Source organism: Pseudopodoces humilis, chromosome 2 (assembly GCF_049639895.1).
Source record: "Pseudopodoces humilis isolate 2021_Gansu_Grassland_sample_001 chromosome 2, ASM4963989v1, whole genome shotgun sequence".
NCBI classification, from domain to species: Eukaryota; Metazoa; Chordata; class Aves; order Passeriformes; family Paridae; genus Pseudopodoces; species Pseudopodoces humilis.
The window spans coordinates 75,520,698-75,546,319 of NC_142201.1; the positions used below are offsets into that span (position 1 = coordinate 75,520,698).

The following is a 25,622-nucleotide window of genomic DNA, read 5'->3' on the forward strand; positions in this document are numbered from 1 at the left end:
CTGAAGTTTCTCCTTTTTAGGCAGGAGGCTGTGGCCAGCCTGGCTCATCTCAGTACACATTCTATACCAAAGCAATTCCACACATCACTTTCTCCATAGTCAACATTGAAAAAGACAAATTTTTCCAAACACATGAGAATCATGCCCTGTAAGGTGCTTTAATGCAACCAAATAATGAAATGTGTCTTCAGCCTTTTTGGTAAGAAGCACAGATGCCTCATCCCTTGGGAATTTTAAATTTGGAGTTAATGTGGAAATTCAACACAATTGTGTTGATTCAATGGCAATCTAAGTCTTTTTACATTTAAATGCTCACTGAAATGTCAAAATATGGCCTGTCAGACAGAAGTTTCCCAGAAATAAAGAAAAAAAAACCCTAAGAAAAACCCCAAACAAACTTAGTTATTCCCTGATGCCAAGCAAAATGGGACACTGAAAATGAGTGATGAGAACTATTTTAGAGCTTAGTCTAGACCCTAAAGTAGTGTGCATTCACTCCTGCAGATCAAGGGATCTAAAGCCAAGAAGCCTTTATCCACATGGAAAAAAAGCAGAAAGAAAACACCAACAGAAAACACAACCATTTTATTTCAGATCTTTAACATAAAATCAGTAATGAGCTGTCATTTTTGATGAACTATCAAAATGCAGATATTCTCCATTTCCTCTTGTACCTACTCACAGAGCTGAGCCAAGCATTTGTGGCAGCTCCTACCACTCCTACTTTTGTGGCCTCCAGCAGGAGTGGAGGGGAATGCAGTCCCTAGTGCTGGTCCCAGAGGGAGCAGTGGCAGTGCTGATACAGGCACAGGCACAAAGAGCAGCAGGGAAGGTGCCTCAGGGCATCTGGCGCTGTGCTTCCCTTATTCCCGAAAGCCCCGCTGGCACCCGGGAGTGATGGTGAGTTTCCACTGCTATTGTTCCACACCGCACCCCAGGGATGGCTCTCTACACCTACAGGACACAGCTCAGCTCTAACTCCTTGCTGCAGCCCCTCTACTTCTCAGGCTTTTCCAGCAGAATTAATACAGCAAGAAGGGGCTTTGCCAGCTCAACTGCATGCCTTGGTCCCAAGGGGAGCCTTGCCTTCTCCCTGGCCCCATCCAGACCAGGACACCAGGATCACATCAAGATGCCAGACTGTTTGGTGACTGCAGGCTGCAGGTGATGTTTTGCTCAGCTCTGAAAGCAGAGTCCACATCTCTTAAATCCTCAAGCAGGCAGATCTATGAAATACAGGCTTCACCTCAGAGCAGTTGTTAGAAAGCATCAAAAGGGAAAAACTCTCTCCATCTGGTCCGTGCTGCTGAGCTTCTCAACAATCTCATTTTTACTTACAGCCGCGGTTTTGATGTTTTATTTGTCTGTCCCTGACGTGCCCTGGGCAGAGCTGTGGGCACAGTGCCCGCACAGAAGGAGGCTGCCAGGAGCTGCCCAGCCCAGGGCTGGCAGGCAGGAGCCACAGCAGCCTGAGTGTGCCCGGGGCAGGAGCTGGCAGCTGGCAGCCTGCAGCGCTCTGCACTGTCCAAACCCAAGCACAGGGAACAGGGAAACTTTATCAGCTGGCTGGTTTGATCTTGTTTAAGAAACACAGGATTTTTAGTCTGCATCACAACAAAGCCTGATTGTTTCAGGGATATTAAAGTCTCCTGAGTTTCTGGTGAGTTCCTTCAGGTAAAAGGCAAGGCAGGCCACCTCACATCTCCCTCTGCCTGGGGCACAGCTGTAACTCCAGCCTGAGGGCTGTAAAAACCGAGGCAAAAAGTCTTGGAGAGGTGCTGGGGAGGGCATGCAAGGGGACTTGGAGAGATGCTGGGGAGGGCATGCAAGGGGACTTGGAGAGATGCTGGGGAGGGCATGCAAGGGTACTTGCAGAGGCCACTGCACTCACTTCTTGCCCCAGCTGGCAGTGCTGTTGGAATGGAGCTGTGGAAGGCCCTCCCATGAGCCCACCCACCCGCTGAATTCCAGAAGCAAAGACCTCATCAGCGAGATTCTGCCATACCAGGGTTCTGCTTCTTGCTATCTAACATCCAAAGCTGTTATTTTCTTTTCCGCAAAAGCCACATGTTTGGAGACTTCCACGTAATCAGGACAGTGTATGACAGATTATTGTCTGGCATTCACATGCTCATCTACATAAAGCATCCTTAGGGGTGAAATGTTACTCTAAAATGCAGATATGGATAGAAGAACAACCAAAGTGTTATTAGTTGGAAAAAAAAAGAGGCTGAACAAGTGCCCAAATTTCAAACCAATAAAAAACCAGTTTGTGTATAAAGAATTTTATTTTGAAAGACATTTTTTCAAACTTTTGAAATACAGTGTAAAGTACAACATAGAATTATGTCTGCAAAGTCAACTTATGCATGTCATGCTGGTTATTTACATGTAGATATATACAGAGTGCAGATAATTATTGAAACCACACAACAAAATAAACAGAGAGTTCAATAAGATAATTTAGTAGGGATTTATTAAATAGATATAGTTATTGATTGTATATATTTTCCTATTAAAATACCATATAGTATCTAAAGTAACCCCTATAAACTCTAATACCTCCAAAACTGCCATAAATATGATTGAAAATTGAAATTATCCATGTGCCCTGTTCAGCTGTTCTGCCCTTCGCTCCAACAGAAACTCTTGCAGAGATAATGGTGCTGTCTTTAGTGCCAGAACTTTGATGACAAGTCCCAATAAAACACTTGCAGAAACCTCAGATGCAAACCAGCTTTCAACTGAGGCATCCAAGGGTTGGAGCACTGTGCTCTCTACACTTAAAACAACAAGAATTATCCGATGGCTTATTAAACACTGCCACACACAGGACAATTAAAGAACCGATATGATCTTCAGTGACTGAATTAGTGTCTGTTTGGATACCAAGCACCTAAATAAAACAAAACAAAGCAAACTCCCAAAGCCCATGCAAAATCTTAAACGAAAAAAGAAGAGACCTCCCAGCAGCCACTGCCTGACTGACAGTGGACTTCAGTGTGAACAGGAGCTGGACAGGCTGCAGCAGCAGCACCATCTTCAGGGCTTTGTGACCAGCCAGAGAGAAACTAAGGTTGCCTATGGCTTTGATCTCTGGCCACTGAACAATTCATCCAGGCCTCTCTGCTGAAAGAAAGGACAATGCCAAGACAGATCATAGATTATACCATTAGCAGAATATTCCGTCTCCTTTCCGGGGGCTTCTGGCCAGCAAACCCTCACTATAAATTGCCAAAGGTTTGTCTTTGACTTAGAGCTTTGAGAATTTCCATCAGTGGAGAAGATCCATCCCAGTCTGGAGGATGTGCTCCCCAACTGGGATTTCTCTTCTTGCTGCTCAATCCAAAATTGCACAACTTTCTGCCTTAGGAAAAGAAATATCAAGAACAATGTGTTTTTTAGTGTCATTATTTATTCTGATGCAATCTTATTAAGTAGAAAATAGGCCAGGGGAGAAAAGTTAACAAAAAAAAAAAAAAACCAATAAAAACTCCAGCCAAAAAACCCAATTACTGCCACACAGTGCTTTTTTTTTTCTTGTAATTACTGTTCTGAACTGCAGAATTTTACAGCTTTTCCCCTCCTAATGTCTTTCCTAAAGGCACACTACAATTCAATCCAATTGCAGGCAAAGAATAGAGATTAGCACCAGAAAATACATAAAAAGAAAATAAGTTACTATTACTATCATAGAATAGTGCTGTTCAGCAAATCTGTGCATCTTTTTTTTTCCAGAAATAATTGTACAATGAACATTATAGGGGAGTTAGGGACATAAGTGATAACTATGGTTTAATTTAAGAGTTTTGTTACATAGAACTCTAAAGCCAAAATATGGCAAGGACATTTTAATACTGAACTCATAGGAATTACACACAAAAAATGTAATCTTTATCATAATTAATAAAAAGTGTGAATATAGAATATTAATATACTTTACATATTTATAATACGACATATCACTCCTTCACACTATTAATTTGATTCATGCTGTGCTGCAACATGCATCAAAAGGTTTAACAAAGAAAAAACATGGCTAATTATATGCTGTGGGTATAGACATTATTTCCACAAGACAAACAACAACAACAATGTATCATCTACCTTGAGTTCTACAGTGATATTTGGAACAAACCTGCTGCGAACCTTTGCTTGTAGAGTGAGTCTGATTTCCATAAAGAATAATAAATCACTAATATGAGCTACTTTAATTCAGATTGCCAAATTTTCTGCTAAGGCATTATCAGAATATTTTACCTCCATTTAAATGCTATATGGATTTCCGATTCTTTGCTATTGCCAGAAAGGATTTTTGATCAGGCCTGAGAGTATCATCATTAGAGAAGCTTTGATGCTGCCCCCTCCCCCACTTCAGTGTTTGTATCCCTACTTACTCAACTTTCTGATTCATTCTACAGCTTCTTGTAGAGATCAACTCCCTCTTTAAAGGAAGGGAAGAGCTGGGGCACCAACAGCCCAGCAGTGAGTTCATACAGAAAGTGCCACTATGGTCTGCAGAGAGTACAAGAAACACAGAATTCCAAAAATGAAAACCCCTACTCCTGGAGAGTGACTGGCTCACTGGAAGTAAGAATGGGCATAACCTTTCTCAGATGGAAATTCCATTTTAAGCTAAATTACTTAAAAATTATTTATGGCTCGTTCAGAAGAAGGGCTTGATAAAGCTGTAGAGCACTACAGAGGAAAACACAGATTTGTTTTGTGAGCAGCAGATGAATGGAATCGTTTCTTATGAAGTTGTCTTCTCCAATCCTAATTTCGCTCTAATGTGAGATGAATACATGGGAGCAGATGAAACACCTCTCCTCCACAGGGATTCCTCCAGGTCTTTCTACAGCCTTTCCCTCAGCACTCACAGGCTCTGCTTGCTTAATCTGTAACTGAACTTGGCAGTTTTACAAAAATTTTAATGAACTTGGCATCTTTGACTTCTCTAGCTTGCACTCAGCTGCTTTCAAAACACAGTACTGGAGAATTGTGAGACACATACAGGGGATGTGAAATTACCTAAGCTTCGGAGTTTTCCCCCCCACTTATTTTTATATCAGACTAGAACAAAGCAAGTAAGAGCAAACATTTTCTACATTTTCTACTTCACAGCTCCTCAAGAATTCACAACAATTAAATTGCCCTTGAGAGGTATAAGGAGTAATCAAAGGATATTCAATACAGGTTTGCTACTGACCCCGTGCAACAGACAGAAACTGGGATTTTTTCCCCTGATCACTACATTTTTCTGCCTGTGTGAGATGAGCTAGGTTACCAGCCTCTGCTCAGAGTTCTGCTTCCCTTTCTGCTCCTTTTTGCCTGCAGCAGCACTTTTTCTGGGAGGCAAACCTCTTGACAGTCTATAGTTTTTTGATTGTGAAATACAGCAAAAGCACAACCAAAACCATGTTGGTCTTCTCAGGGCAATGGCAGTCTCAGGCATAGCTTAGACTAAGAAAATTTGGCTTGCCTTAGAATGAAGAAAGATTCAACTGGCTGAGGAAAGACGTCCACTTCCTTTCACATCTGCTCTGGGCAAATTAGATGAGCACAGACGTGTCTGCTTTCACTGCCAGTGCCATCTGGAACAACCCTTCATCACAGTGCACTGGGCACAGTCTGGATTTAAGATGAAGTGAAACATGTTTTGAGATTAATGAAACTGTTTAGGGTGAAGAAACAACCCAGGTCACTCAGTCACTAATGCATGGGGTCTGTCCTCAGCTGTCTGCAGCCAGTCTTGATCAGACTCCCCTTATGAAAAGACCATTTTTGGAACAATGGTCTTCTCTGAGCTTCTCTCTTTCTCTGATCCTCACTCAATATTTGAATTCGTGAGGAGAAAGATCCTGCAGGATTCTGCCACCAGCCTGAAATCCAGCAATTGCTCTGAAGAATTCATGCACTACATATAAGTAAAGAATATTCTGATGTGCTTGTGTTAGCAATGAGTCTTACTTTTCAATTTAAACAAGAAAAAGGCTATGGAAAGGAAAAAAGCAGCAGGTAAAAAATTACTGATGTTTTTAGCCCTAACAGCAGTTCTTCCTTAAACTTTCTTGAAGTAGTGTACAACTTAGAAATCAGATTGCTACTGAAGAAAGAATTGAGCCTCAACAGATTATGAAACTAAGCCTAGATCATTCTATGAAACACTGAATTCTTTTGGAAGGATTTTTGAAGAAATTCTGAGATGGAGGTTAAATGTCTCAGTTTTCAATCAGGAATGGTAAGTAGCCAAGCAAGCAGTGCATGTTTTCCCTCAAAGTGTACAAGAAAACTGCTGATTGAGAAAGTTACTTATGATTTCTGGGGTTTTCTTTGACTTGGTTTTATTTTTGTTTTTATTTTATTTTTTCATTTCAGTCCTACCAGGAGCAATCAAAAGGTCTTTACAACACCTTTGAAAAGTAAGGATTTTTTATTCTGTGGAAGGAGACTCTTTGTCAAATATAATAGCAGGAGAAAAAACACTAAGTACTTTTATTGCTACATGGAGCTTTTAGCATTCATAGCTTATAAAATTGGCTAATTCACAGATCATTTGTCTTGCAATGGAAAAAGAATGAGTTACAATTTATCTCAGGTTTCAAAACATACTGCTGTTTTTTACTGCTCACTTCACAAGGCTACCAATCAGTCCAGATTCAGCATCTCCTTGTTTTCTACAGATGTTCTGGGACATCTGACAGAGAGAATATCTTCCAGATGACGGTTATCATTGAAATAGAAGTTGTTAACATTATCTATGCTGATACAGAAAGTAGGAAATAAATCTAACAAGTATTTGAATGAAACATTCATTAAACATATCACATTCTGAATGAGCACTCACTGCACAGGCAGTGTATAAACTGATATTATCAGTTGCATAAATTCTATACCATGTTGTAACTTAATGACTAACAGAAGTTCCAACTTCTGATTTACAGTAATGTCATTTCTCATTTGAAATGATTAGGATCAATTTTAGAATCAAGTTTTCTAAGGGATAATTCAGATCACAATAGAAGCAATACTTACATTATGAAAAAGTCCACGATTTTCCATATTAAAAACCACAGATTACAAGAAATGTCATAGAGTGCATTGCCTCTAAATTTCACATTTCTGTGAGCAACATCCTCGGACCTGAAAGTCTGTAGCTAAATAGCAAATTTTTTTTTTTTTATTTTATTGCTCTAGAGTTCCTTACCCATAAAAGAAGAACAGAACAACCTTTTGCAAACAATGGAAGTTATTTAAACAGAGTACCGTCCTCAGCACAGAAACTGTTAACTGTTTCATCACATTCTGTTCCATTGGTAGGGAGCTCTGTAACCTGCAGCTGCAGCATCTGAAGGAAATCTACCACTCAGCTAAGGGGCTGATCCCGTATCTGTGTCAGATAAAAATCATAGTGCTTATTATTTGTTACCATGGATACCATGAAGATATTGCTGTCCACTAAAGATTACTAGAGGAAGACAACGTAATTCTCAGGAACTAGTCCTGTTTTGCCTTCATAAGTTGCCTTTAACCAGCCTGGTTCCACTGATGGATACACTGCAAAAAACATATACACAACTTTTAACATTGTTAAAAATCCCATACATGCTAAATATATTTATTTAGATGCTATTTATTCAAGAGCAATTGAAAAAATCAGGGCAAAACTTGAGAGCTAAAAAGGGAATTACACCCCCATTTGTGATATGGTTCAGGTTTTTATAGGTTCTTTTTAATATATAAGTCAATGTAAAACAAATCTTACCATTGGAAAATATTGCCCCCTGTGGGAAAGACAGCTCATGACTATGCTCAGCCTTACAGGAATACATGGCTTTTGCTTGTCTGCAAGAAAAAAAAAACAGGCTTGCAATAAATGAGATAACAAGGAAAAAGGTATAAAGGAAATTAAAATCTGGGAAGTATAGGAATAAGCAGATATACAAATGCTATATTATAATAACTGGTTGCACAGCAGCTCAGAGGAGTAGAATTATAGCAGATAACTTCAAGCTTACTGGAGTTAACAAGCACATTATTGCAGAAAAGAGACTGACATCCCACTTAGATATTCAAACAGGAATATAATTTGGAACTTTTAAAATGAAGTTGTCATTCAAATGAATACTGAAATGAGCACACTGTTTGAAGCAAGCCATGAATTGCCTAGAGAAAAATTCAAAAGTGATAATCAAGTCATTAAAGGTCTAAAACTTTGACCTGTGAAAAACTATTGTTAAAGGGTTTACAGAGGAAAATAATACTTAGAAAGTAAACATGATTCTGTCCCAGAGAAGGAGAACAGAAAAACCTCCTGGGGTCTGGCACTATGATTCTCCAAAGTACAAAATGAGGGGTTGAACATGAAGATGAAAATTAGGAGTTCTCTTTAGATTCCTGCACTTTATCTAATACTTTTACTTGAACTTACACACTCAAAACAATTTTACATGAGCCACCAATTATTCTGAATCTCTTTAAACCCACACTACACTAAGTGAAGATGAACTTGTTGACTGTTTCACTTTCATGTGATATGATGGGGAATTGCCAGCTGAGGTTTCCTTCTAGCCAGGATTTATCTCAATGACCCAATATGTGACCTGTGGAAAAGTTTAAAATTTTCTGCATACTTTTTGAGAGTGTGTATATGCAAGTGGCATGTAATCTATCATGTCTTTCTCCCAAAATAGTGAGATAAGAGTTGCATGATAGATTAATTAACAGTGCCCCTTCATAAGCATTATCATCATTCATTTGAACCTTTAAAAGGATATGAGAGTGGATGGACATATTCTGAAGTTTTTATGTGAGAGCTTTCCAGAGACTATTTCTCCCTCTGAATAAAAAGCTTTGCTGTTGATTCTCTGACTTACGACTGGACTAAATGGCATGTTTTGCCTTCATCTTAAAGAGAACTAATGACCCCTCAAGGGTTACAATCTCAGGATGAGATTTTCAGAGGAGATTGGGAATTTTGAGTTGTATGATATCCAAGGGGCAGTTTGTTTTCAGGGCCCCGGAAACATCTCTGATTTTTAGAACTGTCATCCTGGTTACATCCCATCAGCTAACTAAAACAAGATGAGCACTGGATCCCTGTTTTTTCACTTTGCTTAAATGTTTGCTTTCCCTCTGGCTGGTGTAGACTGCTTTGAGTAAAGATTTTCCAAAAGAACTCCTTGGTGCCTCCTGCTGTGAAGAGTTTGTCATCTACACTCGACAAGACAGGTGTCTTAATTCATTATTCTATATAATCTGTACAAATTTTCACATAATAATCTACATAATATATATACAGAGGGAGCTTAGATGACTTTACTGAAGGTCACACATAAATGACAATTATTTAATCTCATTTTTTCCTCAAGGTCTACAGAGAGCTCTACAGATGTTCTAATTATCCTGGCCCAAATCAGTAGCACTATGACAGAACAGCCTGTTGGCATGGGTTGACCCTGGCATGACCCTTTGTTATGCAAACCCAATACACCTGTGTGGCATAAACATGGATTTTACACATATAAAACAGGAGAGTAACTGTTAAAGATTGCTGTAGTTGTAATGAACACAAAGTAGTAGGCAATTAACTTACTAAAGCACAGGGATCATTTCAAATCTGAATAATTTGACTACCAAGCCAGGTGCCAATGTTAATAATGGGACATCTCAGTAATACTGTGACAAAAGACATTTAAGGCAATATTTAAATGTGAGGCACAATTTCTCAAGTCATTCTTGAAATATGACATGTTGTTTTCATTGCCCTTAGAAAAAGTTAAGAAATTAATGCAATTTTCTCCTGTATTCTCTAATGTCTAACAAGCTATTCTGTTTTCAACCTCCAATTTTATCTGATCCAAGTATGTTTACCTTAAAAATAAAAAAAAAAAAGACAAGAAAACATAGACTTTGTCTTGGAATTATACAATCACAGAATTTCTAAGGTTGGAAAAGACCTCTAAAATAATCTCCTATGGAAAGAAAAAGGTTCTCAGCACTTGACATTTACATAGACAGAGGAATACAAGAAGTTAGTTTCCCAAAAGCTAATAAACGATAGGATTCTTCACCATACCCTTCTCCTGAGGCACAGCAATTACACCCCAAAGTTATCTACAAACCATGTGTGATGGCATAATGAATGACAGATTTAAGAATATTTACTCATAATTCTGGAGTAATTTTCAAGCACCTGGTTTTTGCCTCCACACTTGATTTGATTATTTAGGTTCTCAGATTTGTTATTACTCACTTCAACCCCTCCCATCTGGAGGCACTGCCCATGAAATGAGCTTGCAGGTTCTTGGGCATTTTGTTTGTGGTTATGAAAATGGACATTCTTACTGATGGTGTTAATGCTATTCTCCCTAAACAAGGCTGTTAAAAAGCACATGATAGCATCACCATCATCTGTTAAAGTTCTTTTAGGATGACGCTAATAACGTGAGAGGAGTGTGATTCATGTTGTTTAGGGCAGAGGAAAAAACAACTTCAGAAAATGATACCCACATTTCCTAGAAGTCCCTTCTTTCCATGACCTTACTGGGTAGATTCCAGTTGAGAAAATTGCATTTCCATTTCCTTACTTCCTATTACAGTTGTTTTGAGCCCATAATGATAAATATACTAGCAGTCAAATCAGTGCTCATCAGATCATAAATTCTTTTCCATGTCTATGCAAAGTCAACAATACCCGAGGTTCTAATAATAATAGTAATAATAACTATTTTGAAAGATAAACCAACTTTAAAACTATACTCCTGCACTAATGACTTTTCAGTCTAGCAAGACAAAGCCAGAAGAGGGATGAATGAAGAAAAACATATGAATCTCTCTCAGATGACTCACCAGTTAATATTATCCTACATGAAGAAGAAAGGTTTATAGAGCCCTGGAGATGGCAGACTCAAAACCAAGCCTGAGTAAAACACACATCCCTGGTCTGAGCAAGGCATTCCAGGTATTTTAGGAAATGCAAAATATAGCACGAAAATAAAAACAGAAGAATGACTGGAAAAGAATACTTAATCATATGGCTGGGAACGGAATATGGGTCTAGAGGGCTTCAAAACATCAGTCTGCTCCTATTGAAGTCCCAGCCTGGCACCTAGAGATCCTGCTGAAAGGTTGAGCCTTTTGCTGTCACCTACTCCTTCCCATTTTTCTAATGAAAATTCTTCTTCTAATGCAGTTTCTCACTTTGAGAAGAAGATTTGACTTTCTGTGTACCTCTAAATCAAAGGCAAGAATATGTAGAGTCAGGGATTATGTGTCAGTGCATTTCTGTAAAGAAGTTGAAATAAGCAGACCTCAGGCCTGACTGACTAACTGCAGTATTTGTGAAAATAGTAAGAAACTCCTTCACCTCCTTCAAATGTATACTAGATTAGCAACACAGGCTGGTCTCAGTGTACACAGTAGCTTAATACCACAGTGAGGGAGACTGATGAATAATAAACTTCAACTCAGGAAACAGGAAGACAGAAATCAAAGTAACTCTGTAATTCAAAAAAGAGACCATAGGCTGCACAGGGCATAAAATTTTGGTCTTCCCTGTCCAATCCTAACACATGTACTGTGGTCTGTCTTTCTGACTAGAAAAACCCTTTAGTGTTACAGGAGCATATACTCATGTATAAAAGGAGAGAAAACAGGTTAAATAATGCATTAAAAAAGAGGACACACACACTCATTATAGACCTGTTGCATCATACAAAGTCAGAAAGCAGGGTAGTAAATGCTGTGTGGAAGATGGAATTAAGTAGGACCAGACCACAGGGGAAGTAAAATATCAAGTGCAGAATTACCTGCTGGAATACAGAAAACAATGTGAGACTGTAAAGCCATACAGGTACTTTTGATCTGCCATCTGTACAAAAGATCACAACAGGCAACAGGTGCTTCAAGCAGGGATGAAGTTACTTACATTCTGTAATGCATAGGTAAGAAGTAGCTTAAAATTTATCTTAGCAGGGTAAATTCCCCATGTAGAGGCCAACACTGTCTTGACTTGAGCATTTCTGGTATCAAACCAGGCCTTTTAAAAATAGTTTCTCTGCCTTACACTTGGCCCTGCATATATTCATTGGTTAGCAGACTTACGAACACAGGAGGCCTTTGTACTGCATGATCAAGTTATAATTACTATGATTTCTACATACTTCAGAGAAAAAAAAAAAAGAAAGCTATTCTACAGTTTTAAATCAGCCTTCATGTTCATAAAACGCAGCTAAATAATAGCTGGCTCTGAATTGCAAATTGTACTCAGACTTAAGCCATACTATAAGAACAGCCGAGCTACTTCTGATTTCTTCCTCATTCTGCTTGCTAACCTCTCATTTTCCATTCTCCTTGCTCCTGCTGCTCTTCTGCCTTCTTATGAAGGCTGAAGTAGAGGAGCTATTCAGCCTTTCCGTGTTTTCGGCTTTGTTATCTGCTCTCCACATCCATTACCAAACTGCAACTTTTTCCTTTGTCAGATTTTTGATTCTTACATGCTTTTTATATACAGATTCAGGTGGCACAGGCTCTGAAGGAACAACAGGAGAGAGCTTGAAAGAAGGAAGTAATACAAAATAAGAAAAGGAACAGCGCTGAAGATGAAATGATGCAGGACTGGTGAAGCAGTCACTGCTTTTAACTTAGCGCACTGGCTTAAGAACATTCCAGACCCTTCATTTACACTTTTCTTCCTTAAATTATTGCCCTGATCTTTTCAAACCCCTTTCTTCCTCTGCCACCCTCTTTTTTGTTCATCTTGTGTTTCATGTACTACACAAAACAAGATAAGCCTTGATTCCTGAAAGCTGCTTTTCTCACAAAATCAGTAGGCCTTTGCAGGAGAGCTTTTTCTTTCCCTCCCCTGCTAGATCTGCCAGAGAAAACAGCCACATTCCATGGCCACACATTTCAGCATGTTGGCATCTTCCCTTACATCTGTGCTACTTTAGGCTACTACTTCTGGATCAATGGCTTGACATATTTTTTTCATCCCACAACAGCTCTAGTAAGTTGTGGGTTATCAGTGACTAAAGCAGTGATCTGTTCTGTTCCTGGTTCTGTCTCAAAGAATTTGAAAAGTTGGGACAGTGAGAAGAGAGACAGATGTTTTCCTACATCTATTTACTTATCTGCTTTGTCTATTAATTGTAAGGGGAGTAGTAATGTACAGAAAATACTGAGACAAACATTAGAACATTCTAAATTCATTTAATATAAAAATGAATCAAATTAATGAAATAAATGCAAACAATTGTGAAAAAAATGTCGTTATTTCCTGTTGCACACTATCATGAAGAAAGGTCAACAGTTTCTCCAGACAGACACTGAGGCATGGAAGGTGTGATGGTAAACACAGAAAGCCTGATCAAGTTAGTCTTGAACTTTCTAAAGCAGATGTTATTCCAGACGTGCCTGTATGAACAAATTGCCATAAACCAGCAGGTTTGCTACACTGCTGAAGCCATTCCATACAAACAGCTGTATGGAGAAAGTACAGCACCCTCATCCTAATTTAAATACTGTTAATTTTCTCTTGTATCTGTGTCCTTAAGCAGACAGCTGACCTGAGCCTCTCTCACTATTCCCCCGGTTGAGAGAACCAGACTGGCTGTTATTCACTACGAAATTCACCTTTCTTTTGAAGAAAGGATGAGCTTAATAAACCAAAAAAATTTCACATGCCACATGATGATGTCCAAAAGACACAGAACAAAGCTTTAATGCTTCTCTTTCAATCTCTGAAGCCCGTAAAACAGAATATTAAACAGTTTGTAGCACTTACCGTCCTGAAGAAACTTGTTTAAGTGAGCCAGCACTTTCGAACAACTGCGCTCTTGCAGCCACTCTGAAAATAAATGTACCACCTTTCTTTATTACTACACACACTAGTTTCACTTTTAATCATCTATAAACATGGACACACTTTATTTTTTTTTTTTTTAAATTATTCACTTACATCCCTATTTCACCAGACTTTTCAAGGCCATGACCTAACTGGGGCCACAGACTTCCACATGCTTCAGTGCCTTGCTGAGTCACCAACAGAAACCTCAACATCTTGCGTTTAAAACTATATTCATGGATGGCCAACAGATATATTGGAAATGCTCTTACTGAAAGTCTGTCACTATCATGCTGGAACTCCAAGCTGTGTGGAAGTTTGTTTAAGTATGACACAGGAGTCTGTGAAATGACTACAGAGATCTGTTCCAGATGACAAAGTGGAGAGGCTGAATGATATCCTGCAGTATTTGAAGAACTTCTTGATGCTCTGCAGATATGGAAATCACTTGTTCATGGGGACAGAGATATTCTGGGTCAAAGTCAGATCAGGAGAGATCTTCTGATAGCACTGAGAAACATTATTAACCCAAATCTCAACAGGCTAAATCACAATCTCTATTGCTTAGAATTATCTTCCTTTCAGCATTAAAGAAATAAAACTAAACCAAAACTAAACCAAACCAAACCCCAGCTGTTAGAAACCAACTATTTATCATGCAGAAACTGAAGACACTTCAGAGCTGAAGGCTGGTTTTGTTTTCTTTTTCCTTCCTCCAGTTTTGGACTGCCACAAATAAAATCTGATGATGAATCTTTCTGAGATAACAGCATAGACAGTGAATAGCATTTCTGCTCCTTGAAACATTAAATTCCAAAAGAAACAGAGACAATAATACTAATAATTTTTCTAGGAAATATTTCTACCTTGTCTCCTGTCTAATAAAGTTAACGGTAGTCTTCCAACTGACTTAAACAGACTTCATGCCATCTCCTTTATTTACAATTTTAACAATAATTAATAAATACAGAAATATTAAAATCAAGTGTTCATGCATGCTTTTTCAATTACACATGTACATCTCTGGAATCATTCTATTGTAGACAACACTGTAACAATGCAAATCTCCACGAGGGCCTTAATGACTTACACAGATCCTGGTCTTTGATAGCCATTACTTGATGCAGTATCTAATCTTAATCTCCTGCACATTTTGGGAGGCAAATCAGGGTTTGGTGGAGCCTTTAATGTATCTTTGGTATCTGCTGAAGATAAGCTCTGTATAGATCCACTGCAGCTTTTGTTACCTAAAGAAAACACCAAATTATAGGGAACATTAAAGCTGACTTGAAGTTGTTTCAAAACATGTATAACTGTGCAAAGCAAAGGTTGAGCCATTGTTGTTGAAGGTTTTTTTTTCTTTTTTTTCAGTCAAAACAGGTAGAGAAACTACTTACTAAGAGTGAGAAGAAACAGCCTTTCAGGAAAAAAGCCAGGAGAAAAGAATCAACAGAAGGAATGAGGAAATGACGTTAAAACTGCCAAGGCTAAAAAATTACATTGTAATTACATGACTAGACAGTACAATCACTAAAAAGTGACAATAAAAGCATTTAAAGTAGCAGTTTGGATAAAAATGAAAACAATTCACAGGGAAATGGTTCTCAGGAAGTCCACTGATCAAAGTGTGAAATCAGACCACACTAATTTGTAAGAATTAACATTTCGATATCCACAAAAGCTTCATGCAGTTTAAAAAATATACTTTAGAATAAATGACCATGATTTGCCTTAAATAATTGCCACTGTAATGTGATAAAGCAAATCTATATGTGTACAGGCTCTATAGACACAAAATAAGTCCTTTTAATGAATAAAAGCCTTGCCCACATGAGTCCTTTCAGGTGACTTATCAGTGAACTGCTGCACTGTTTCCATGGAGGTTCTGCAAGATGAAAACTGCATCTGCTTCTCTCCTTATGTCAAAGACCAACCAATGATTAATAAAGCTTTAAAAGTTGTCATAATGCAGAGATCCCAAAATACAAGCACAATACCTCTATTACTAATATTTCTAATCTATAGTATTATTCTGTATAATAAATTTTAGATGAATTGTAGGAGGATAAAGAATAATCTAAATTTGAGAAACATATCTTCCCACCTGTGTGAACTATGCAGGTTATAAGCAATGGAAATATGTCAGAAGCAGTTTGAAAACTGAAACAACATACCACAAAAATTAAAAACAAGCAAACAAACAAACAAACAAGACTAATGAATATCATTAGCTTTCAGACCCAGCTCTTGTTTTCTGCTGCATAAGTAAACACTGATGTGATAAAAGACCTTGGGAATTACCTTCAGCTGATGGAATTGATCTAAGGGAAGATGCTGAAGACCTTTTCAGCCCAGACAGACTGTAGGAACTCTTTTTGGTCAGGTCTGTTGGTGGAGAGGCATTTTCTGGTCCAGTGACAGAAGTTACGCTTTGGCAGTCTGATTCCACGTCTGTTTTGGTTGCATCCTCCTTTGATGAAGATTCTGGACTTGTAGTCCACAGGCCTGAGCTTTTCTGGCCATTAGAAGAAGCGGGAGAGGCAATCCAAGGAATCCCTCCTGATTTCTCCCTTGGCTGTGAGGGTGTGCACTTGGTGGTGCTGTTCTGCTCAGAGGAGTGAGAAGACAGAGATTCGATGCTGCCCATGGGAGTGCTGTCAGGGCTACTGCTGTACGAGTCACCTTGGGAGGAGGCAGGGGAAGGGAAAGAGAGTGAACAAATAATCTGCTTTTTCTAATCCTGTGCCACTTTTAGCTCCTTTGTACCTTACTTGTTACCAAATTCATTAATCTGCCGTTTACTGCAGAAAGAACACAACTCTTTTTTTTTTATTTACAACTTGAAGACTCATCTTGCCTATTTAGAGAGCATTAGACCCTTGAAAGGTGCAAGATTGGCTGATGCATTTTTTGTCAGATGCATTTTCTGTAATTTTTTACATTCCCTAAGATATGAAACCTGTATCTCTTTTCTCAAACCATATAGATTTTCTTTATTTACTGCAATATATTTGTGTCCGTGCTTCATTTAAATGATGACTTAAAGCCATCTATCACTCTGAAAATGTTACTGCCAGAAGCCTTGGCTCCCTCTTACCTGTCTCCTGCCACACCTAGAGTATTTGGTATGAAGAGTACCTCTGCTTCTACCTCAGCATTTTCAGGGCACAAGTGAGATAATAATTGTAACTTGTTTACACAAGTGCTGAGTTTTAGCTAATAAGCAAAACACAAGTGGAAATCTGTTGGATCAGACCTAGTGGCAATCAAACTGCCACCAAACGTAGCATCATAGAAGTCATACAATCATTTAGGTTAGAAAAGACCTCCAAGATCATTGTATCCAACCTTTGACCAAACACCACCATGTCAACTAAAGCATGGCACTAAGTTAATTTCTTGAACACTTCCAGGGATGGAGACTTCACCATTTCCCTGGTAACTGTTCCATTGCTTGACAAGCCTTTCAGTGAAGAAATCCTTCCAGATGTCCAGCCTGAACTTCCCCTGCCACATCCTGAAGAAGCATGATTTTGTCTACACTCCGCAAAATACTTGCACAAATTGTCCCTTTTTTATAGTGGTATTCATTCATTGCAGTTACACAGTGAAAAACACCTGAAACTTGCCCAGTTTGTCCTCTGGTGAGTGTAACTGACTGCCCCTTTGTAACTTCTTACTCAGGATACCATGTCACTCACTCTGGCAATCTGTGTGCAGGGAGCTATTTTTATTTAGCATTTAAACTCTCCCTGCCAGGAAACAAGTAACATAGGTGTATGGAAAATGCAGAAGCTGTGCAAGAATATACTGAGGATAGATTTCTTAACATTACAGACTTCAGAATTACTATAGCTCCTCAAGAACAGATGCACTTTAACTGTGGATTAACTTACTGAACCAGTCTCATATAAATCTTCTGGAGGAACCAAGTGACACAAATTTTTTAGGAAGTATGCTGCAGTAGTGGAATTGTTAATGACTTAAGCTTTTATAAAGTTTTAATACTCCTTATGGGTACAGCCAGTAAGTAAAAAAATGGATGAGAATGAATGAAGTAAAAGTTTTTAATTACATCTATATAAAAATAAGTAAGCATTCTAAAGCAGCAGTTATTTATAGATGTAACTCCCTGCTGTTAAACAGTAAGCCATATGATAAGTATACATATACTCAAATATCCCTGGAAGAATACTAACAATGACCACAGCTTCATGCATGTGAAAAAAGCCAAGTGATGGTTTTGATCTCCTATCCTTGACTGAATTACATTTGTTATAGGAGGAGAGAATAGACTGCATTCACTGTTTCCGAACCTTACTAATCATCTTGCAAGCAAATGAGATGAACATCATATAATGAACTTTTGTGTTTCAAAGTAGACTAAATTTAGATTACAATATAAAGTCTACTTTAAATGATGATGAAAACTGCATGCAATGCAAGATTGCCTATAGCCAAACATCCTTCCTCATCTGAGAAGTGAGGAATGCAGTTAACAGGGCTGCTGTGACTCAAAGAGGTTAAAAAGCTGATACTTATCATCACTGGAATACAGTATCTATAGGATATTATTCAGGCAAAGTTAAAAGATGACATAAGACGCAAAACAACCAGTATGCAATGACAAACTTACTGTCAGGATCTGCTAGACATGGTGTGTATCTTCCTTTGGGTTTACGTGAACCTGTGGAGAGACAAATTGCTCTTGTTCTTCTTGAACTTGATCGGGACTGAGGCTGGGGAAGAGGGATATTGGGGTCTGGTGCAGTGTGAAATATCTGCATGATTAAAAAAATGGAAAAAATTACATTAAACAATAGAAGTACTCTTACACTTTCGGTATTAATCCATTTGTTTTCCTCACCACTAGGCTTGAAATGAACACTATCATAGTCTCATACATTACAAAAGAATAAAGTCACAAAACATAAGCTTTGCTTTGATCTCATTTTACAACTCAAGAACCACAATACTGAACTGTACTTTTTATCTGTATGAATTTGTTGAAATAGATTTTCTAGCTCTTGTTAAGAAGGTCTTAACAGTTGAAATTGTAAAACAAATAGGTGCCTACTAATGACTATTCTCCAAGAAGTAATATATTTTAAAAAGTATCATGACAAAGTTGACTTTTATTTTCCTCTGTGTTCCAGCAAAAGTTTTTACATATCACAGAAATATGTCACAGTCATAACTTATTACAATCAAATTTGGATTTCAGAAAGCTTTATCTGGCCAAACAAGTCAAGTTTAATGAGGATCAACTTTACGTTTAAGGCATCTCCTGGTTCTTATCTTTTACACACCACTGCTACCACTGGTCAATTTTGCACTTCATTGCTGCAGAAAAAACTCATTTTTTTACCATGCTATGGCAGAAGGCATCTCTGAAAGGATTTCTGGGCCCTTTAGCTATAGGGTGTTCCCAAAACATGAAGTGAACCATGAAAAGACATCTTGGTGCCATTCATAGAAGTGGAAGAAAGCAAATGTACTTCCACAGTAGGAAATACTTTGGTGGACATCTTGAGGTGTTCTCAAAGTACAATAAAACTACTATAACTAAACTACTGTATTAAGCACTAGTGAGTAGCATATCAATATAAAAACACGTCTGTAGACAGAGAAATAAAGCAAGAGTGACTTTGGTTGTACAGTCCTAGTCTTTGTGCTGAATGAGCTCTGATTTTCTGGAGAAAAGATTCAGTGTTGGAAAAATGCAATATATATGTTTTTCAATCAGAGCCAAGAAGGCTATCAGGATCACAGCCATTTTGGGGAGTCCCTGTGAAATGCAACTGATGATACCAAGCTGTACTGTCAGCAATTACTGATCAACCTGTGCAGGGAAACCTGGTATTTACTGGGAGCTGCCACTTAGCTGAGTAATGTGTAATGAAAGAAACTCAAAGCTTTTTCACTTTGTCAGTCATGAGAGGAGATGACATAGCTCAACTGAGACCCCCAGAATAAAATTGCTTTTGACTTTTAAGTAAAGGAGGTCTTGAATTTTTGTCTGAATTCTGAAATCAAATAGTTTAAAATGGAAACAAAAACTCTGGGGAGGCCTTTCAGTGAAATTGATACCAGCAATGGTAGTGACTGAAAGGGTTTAAGACTTCCTGCTCAAGTCCTTAAGTCTTCTAGTGACTAATCTCCACTATGCAGCTGACATGTCCCCTGAGGACAGCAATGGTCAGAAACACTCTGACCTGATGCACTCAGAGGAGAGTCTGCACATCCACCCTGTGTGGACCTTCATACGACGGTAGCAAGAAAGAGCTGGAGCAGCCAGGAGTGAAGCTACGACCTTCTCTTTCTCTTTCTAGATTCAGGAAGCAATATTCAGAAAGCAGCTGAAGATTCAGAGCAATGCCTTCAAAGCATGGGAGATTATGTCTTGGATCTGTACCTTGCACAGTCATGAAAGACTTGCTAGGAATACAGATCCATAGCAAGGAGTGAGAAGAAGCAATTATTTTTATTAATGACCTACAAATTTTGGACTCTTTATTCTTAAGGACTGAATCATGGTAATGAAAATGAGATCCTAGTCCCACTTAAAAACAGAACAGATAATTTCTTTCTACCTTTTCATAATGCTCTATCAGAATTTCAACGACGATATTCTGAAACTTAATGTTCATCATAGCAGCCACAGTTTCTTCTTGCGCTCTCATCAGAGTTGGTCCAAAGATAACACCAAGGTTGGATACAGTCATTAGATTTTGTTGACTGTGCAATGATACCCTTTAAATAAACACAAACAATATGTGATTTAATTGCTCTGCTAACTACAATTTTAACAGTCAAAAACATGCTAAGACTACTACTTTTACTAGATCCCAAGTTCATGCCTCTCTTTAAAAAACATTTTTAAAACTTCCACTATAATCAAAATACAATGTAGCACAACTACTATATTTCCATTAAGGCTCCTATCATGCAGTAGTTTAATGGATGATGAGTGTGTCTTCCTAGAGTAGTATTTCACTTCCTGATATACCTGACAGGGAAAGGCAACTGTATTTGGAGTTCTACACAGAGAGATTCAGAACACCTAAAGTTTAGAAGTCTTAGGGCAAGCACCATCTCTCTCCAAAGATTATACAGGTCCTTACATACTTTTGACTGGATTTATTGAAAATGCTGTGTGGTAACAGAGATCAACTATATCTTAGTTTTCATGTAAAGGAATGAAGCTTAGTTACTGAAAACACTTAAATTGCAATAGGAGCTCTTTATCAACTTGGTGAAAACACGGGATCAATGGATTCAGTGAAATTATTGTTTTTGTGTGATAGATAACATTAGGTAATCATAATGACATCTGGCTTTAAAATACATGAACCTCTTATTTCTGCATATTATCACATACCTTTTCTGCTTTTCTTTCTTCTTTTTAATGTAGAATTTAAAAGCTTAGTTTTCCCAATAATTTATCAGATAGTTAAATCTCAATCAGTAATAATCAATGCCCCATTTCTCTCCTTACACTACTAAGATTTACCAAATAAAAACTGTGTCATCATAGATATTTTGAAATAACTGCCAGTGATTCCCCAGTTACAGCTGTCCTATTGCCTCATGTCTGAGGAATATTATGCCAAGTCAGGATTTTAAAATTACCTTAATGCTTAATTTTATTGAATCTGTTACTAAATAGAACTTATTAATGAGGCCCTGGTTCACATTTTCCTCCTCACTGCCATCTGCTACAATTGTCAAGATAAGCATTTTTAGCCATTTTCTACACAATTAAAATAACTCTTGCAACTTTTAAAACTAAGAAATAGTAAAATCCATAAAACATTCCCCTTATATTTGGGCCAGGAAGATTTTAGCACCCATTTACATCAAGAAGCAGGAGAAATATGGGAAAGGGTTTTGAATAGGAGGCAGCATGATTATAAACTGCAGGAAGACAAATGCCTATCTTCTTACATATTTCTTACATTGCTCAAATAAGTTATCTCAAAATTTTCCAGAATGTTACCTCAGACACACTGGCAAAGATCATTATTTAGAAGCCATATCATGAAAACGACTCCATTGTTAAAGCATATTTTTAGCTTTATATAACTTTCTCTGAAACTGATCTTACATTTATCTTAGATGACTAACGGTCTTTTGGGAAGTCCACTAGTATTTTAATGAAAATGCTGAATAACTCAGCTTTAGATATGCTATAAAAAACTTTAAAAAACCCCTCCCTTTTCAGTGTTACTCTGCTGTGTGCTGCACAGTAACAGCAGAGGTCTGTTACACAAACATAATCTTATAGCATAAGAGAGAAGGTAGTGTTTGTCTGGTGTTTGGGTTTCCTTGGTTACAAATTTGGGAGCTTGGTTAATAAAAGAAATGGCGAATTTAATAACACTGTAGCCAGAAAGGGCTTTCTACAACGCATTTCAAAGGCTCAATTTCTTGCAGAAGAGAAAGAACCCAGGGCTGTAAATGGATCATTTTGATAGCCACTTTCCCCTGACCTACTCCTACTGGTGCTGTGCTGCAGCAGAGACACAAGCTGAGGTAATCATGCATTTCAGTTAGGTGTAGGGCATTCATTGAGATGTCATTGCTTTCTCCTCAGAATCTCTTCATTTGATGTATCACCAGCAAATCTGTGATACCCCTAGACTGCAGACTCCCAACTACTTACCACAGCAAAGCATTGTGTTTGTTACATCATACCAAAAAATGATTCATTCTTTAGAGTAGACATATAGTCTACATAGTAGACTAGGTAGGTTTAAAAACCAAAAAATGAGTTTCCCATTGAAAGTAACACCAAACTTGGCATGTTTACCTAGCTACTGACTATGTATCCATGCAGTAGCACCTCTCTCCAGGGTGCTTCTCAGGATTTGCCAGTTTTGTTTGTTTCTAGTACGATCTACATCCCACATCATCTGATCCTATTTAAATTTGCACAGTAACACAGAAGTCAAGCTAGGCAAAGACGTAAAGATCTCATGACTTAAATTAATTAAATAAAATTTAAAAAAAAATTAAGAAAATATAACATTATCCTTATTTTATAACCCAGAGCTGCAGTATTTTGACTTTTATGCAAAAGCATTTATAAAGGAGCTGAACAGCTAAAAGAAATATAGGGAAGGAAATATGCATTTTGAAACTGTATTTCCAATAAAAGAATGATGAAAACGGAAGGTTGAATTTTTTTCTCCCCAAGTTTTCCCATTTTCATAAAATTAGGCACTTTACCTGCCATTTATCTCTTCCTTGAAAAATCTCCACACAGTGGTAGGAAAAAGATGAGGGAGCAAGATGGCTAATAGACTCAAGAGACTGATTTTAAATTCAGTCTCATATGCTCAGAATTGCTAGCATAAACAACAGCTGGCAAATTATATGGAAATTAGAAGGGGTGAATTGAATGTTGGAAAGAAAAGTGCTGAAGGCATTCAGTGTAAAACTAAGATTACATCTATATGAAATGAGAATCATGGCAAACATGAGAAAAGCTAGAGCTGAAGAGAACAATTAAAGAAGGGAATACTACAGGTATGTTTTTCTTTGGAATTGCATCTGAGATCACAGAGAATTAAGAGGCCAGGAAAAGAAGTCAAGAAAGTAATTCTTGCCTAACAGTAATTGCACTGACAAATAAGTTAGTTCCTATGCTTATTTATCTCTCTAATTTTGAAGCTTCCAGACCAGCAGCTTTTACAAAACTGTTAATCCTTCATTAAATAATTTCACTTTTTTGAGGGTTCCAAGGGAGTAGGTATTGTATTTTTTAAGTTAATTAAACAGTTTTGTGAGTAAAGTAACTTACAAAACTTTTTTCCACCTGGCTCAAGTATAGTGAGAGTCATGGTCTGCCTAATCAGGTTTTGCAATGAATGCATTTACAGCAGCTTGCTCTAATGCTAGTTCTCCAGGGACTAATGACATAATGAGCTAAAACCAATTTTTTTAGGGCTAAATTATTTCCTGTCAAAGAAATGTTCAAAGTTCTCATTTCTATAACAGGAAGTAAACTGCATTAGGCTCCACTGTAGAAAGCTTACTGCAGCCTGTAGCTCAAGCTGTGATCAAAAAAGCAAAACATCTGGGACGTAGTGAATTGAATGAAAACAAATGGATTCTCCTCATGTCTTCTAAATGTGAGTCATGTGAGCCTTATCTGAGTAACTACTGTTTCACTTTTCACATTCCCTGATGACTGATAAAAAACAGCATCCTAAATCAGAAAGAATAATACATATTCAAAAGTATTGAGCAAATACCAGCAAAAACTAACCAAATATATACAGAAACTTAAAAGAATAAAAACTTCTCTTTTTTTATCTCACAGCACATGTCAAGTGTAATTCTGTGAAGACAAAAGGTCACCAACTTGAAGAAATGCAAAACGTTTTCCATCTGACAACTAAAAATCAATGGAATATTAAAGGAGATTCAAAAGTTGGACATCTATGTAGGTATCAAAACTACAAATTAAAATTCTTCAAATTAGCACTTTCAAGTGATACTACACTTCAGACTTGCTAGAGAGAAAAATAAGATCAAGCATAAAAACCAGGAATTATCACATCATCTATCTCATTCCATCTCCTTTCTAATCTATCTCATTCCTGAAACACTCTGGGACTTTGAGACAGATCCAAACCAGTGTTTTCCATCAACCTTGGCATAGTGTTAGATGTTTCTTAAATTTAACTGGTTACAAGTCCTGTAGTAAGTAAGAACATGAATGAAAACATTGACTAGGTTTATTTTATAAACATAGTTGGCCATCTTAGTGACACTTTATGATGTTTTTATTCTGTTTCTCCAGAGACCATTATTTCAGTTAAGAATAGCATTTTAGAAATCAAATGTAATTACAAGTGTCATTGTTTCAACACAGAGAATGGTTTAAGCAACACTGACAAATTTAAAGCAGAAATTATAACATCTTACAATATTACCAAAGTGAAAAATAAGAAATAATTACTTGACCAAGTGCTTAATAAGGATGTCCAGCATCTCTCTGTTCTTCTCTGGTAATTTATGCACAAGTGCATGCACTGCCTCAACTCTGTAGTTCTGATCATCTGACTCTATTAAACAGAAAACAAATTGTTGAGAAATCAGAACGTGTGCTAAGAAGTGACTACAAATGACATCAATGCCTGTATGCTAACACAAACATGCATTAGGAGGATCCAAACAAAATTAGCTTTTAAATGATGAGGAAAATTTGATTATATTTATTACACTGTGAAATCTGTACTTCAAGTAACTCGCCTAAAGCAATTACTATCAATACTGGAACCAACAAATTAATGACAGTATTGACTTGATGTGCTACTTCAGTGAAGTCTAAAATTTAATCTAATAAAATAGCTAAAATTATTTTGTGTCTTTTATTCTTATCAAGACAAGAGAAAATTGAGAAATATCTTTGAATTCTAAACTGAAGTCCTTAGAAAAATGATCTCCACTATCTTTGTATCCAGTTACTGCATTTGTGAAAAGGAGATCACTTTTGCCCTTTCTGGTTTCTCAAGGCAAGCTAGGAAAATAAAGGTCCCTGGATGAGAGGGATGAATGTTACAAAAGAATTACCAGCCAATATAAAACAAACAAACAACCAAACATCTAAATGAGGGCTCAAAACTTCATGCAGAAGGCAGTCACGCAGAACCACTAAAAAGATCAGAACAAACCACTGAACAGCTTCATCTAGTGTGACTTCTCTGTTTTGAGGGCTGGACCGCTGCATATTAGAGCAAGGAGAAAAGTAAAGATGGTGACTGAA

General features: G+C 37.6%; 1 protein-coding gene across 1 annotated transcript in view; it reads right to left on the reverse strand.

The window, feature by feature from the left end:
* Nucleotides 1–2,269: 2,269 nt before the first annotated feature.
* Nucleotides 2,270–25,622, reverse strand: part of ARHGAP42 (Rho GTPase activating protein 42) — a 143,154-nt gene continuing 119,801 nt past the window's right edge. The window contains exons 17-24 of the mRNA XM_005516204.3: nt 24,816–24,921; nt 20,440–20,599; nt 18,483–18,627; nt 16,148–16,528; nt 14,937–15,093; nt 13,787–13,849; nt 7,766–7,845; nt 2,270–7,557 (exon numbers count right to left, since the gene is read on the reverse strand). Of these exons, the coding sequence (XP_005516261.1) occupies nt 7,469–7,557; nt 7,766–7,845; nt 13,787–13,849; nt 14,937–15,093; nt 16,148–16,528; nt 18,483–18,627; nt 20,440–20,599; nt 24,816–24,921 (1,181 nt within the window). The 3' untranslated portion in view covers nt 2,270–7,468. The remainder of the gene's footprint in view (nt 7,558–7,765; nt 7,846–13,786; nt 13,850–14,936; nt 15,094–16,147; nt 16,529–18,482; nt 18,628–20,439; nt 20,600–24,815; nt 24,922–25,622) is intronic.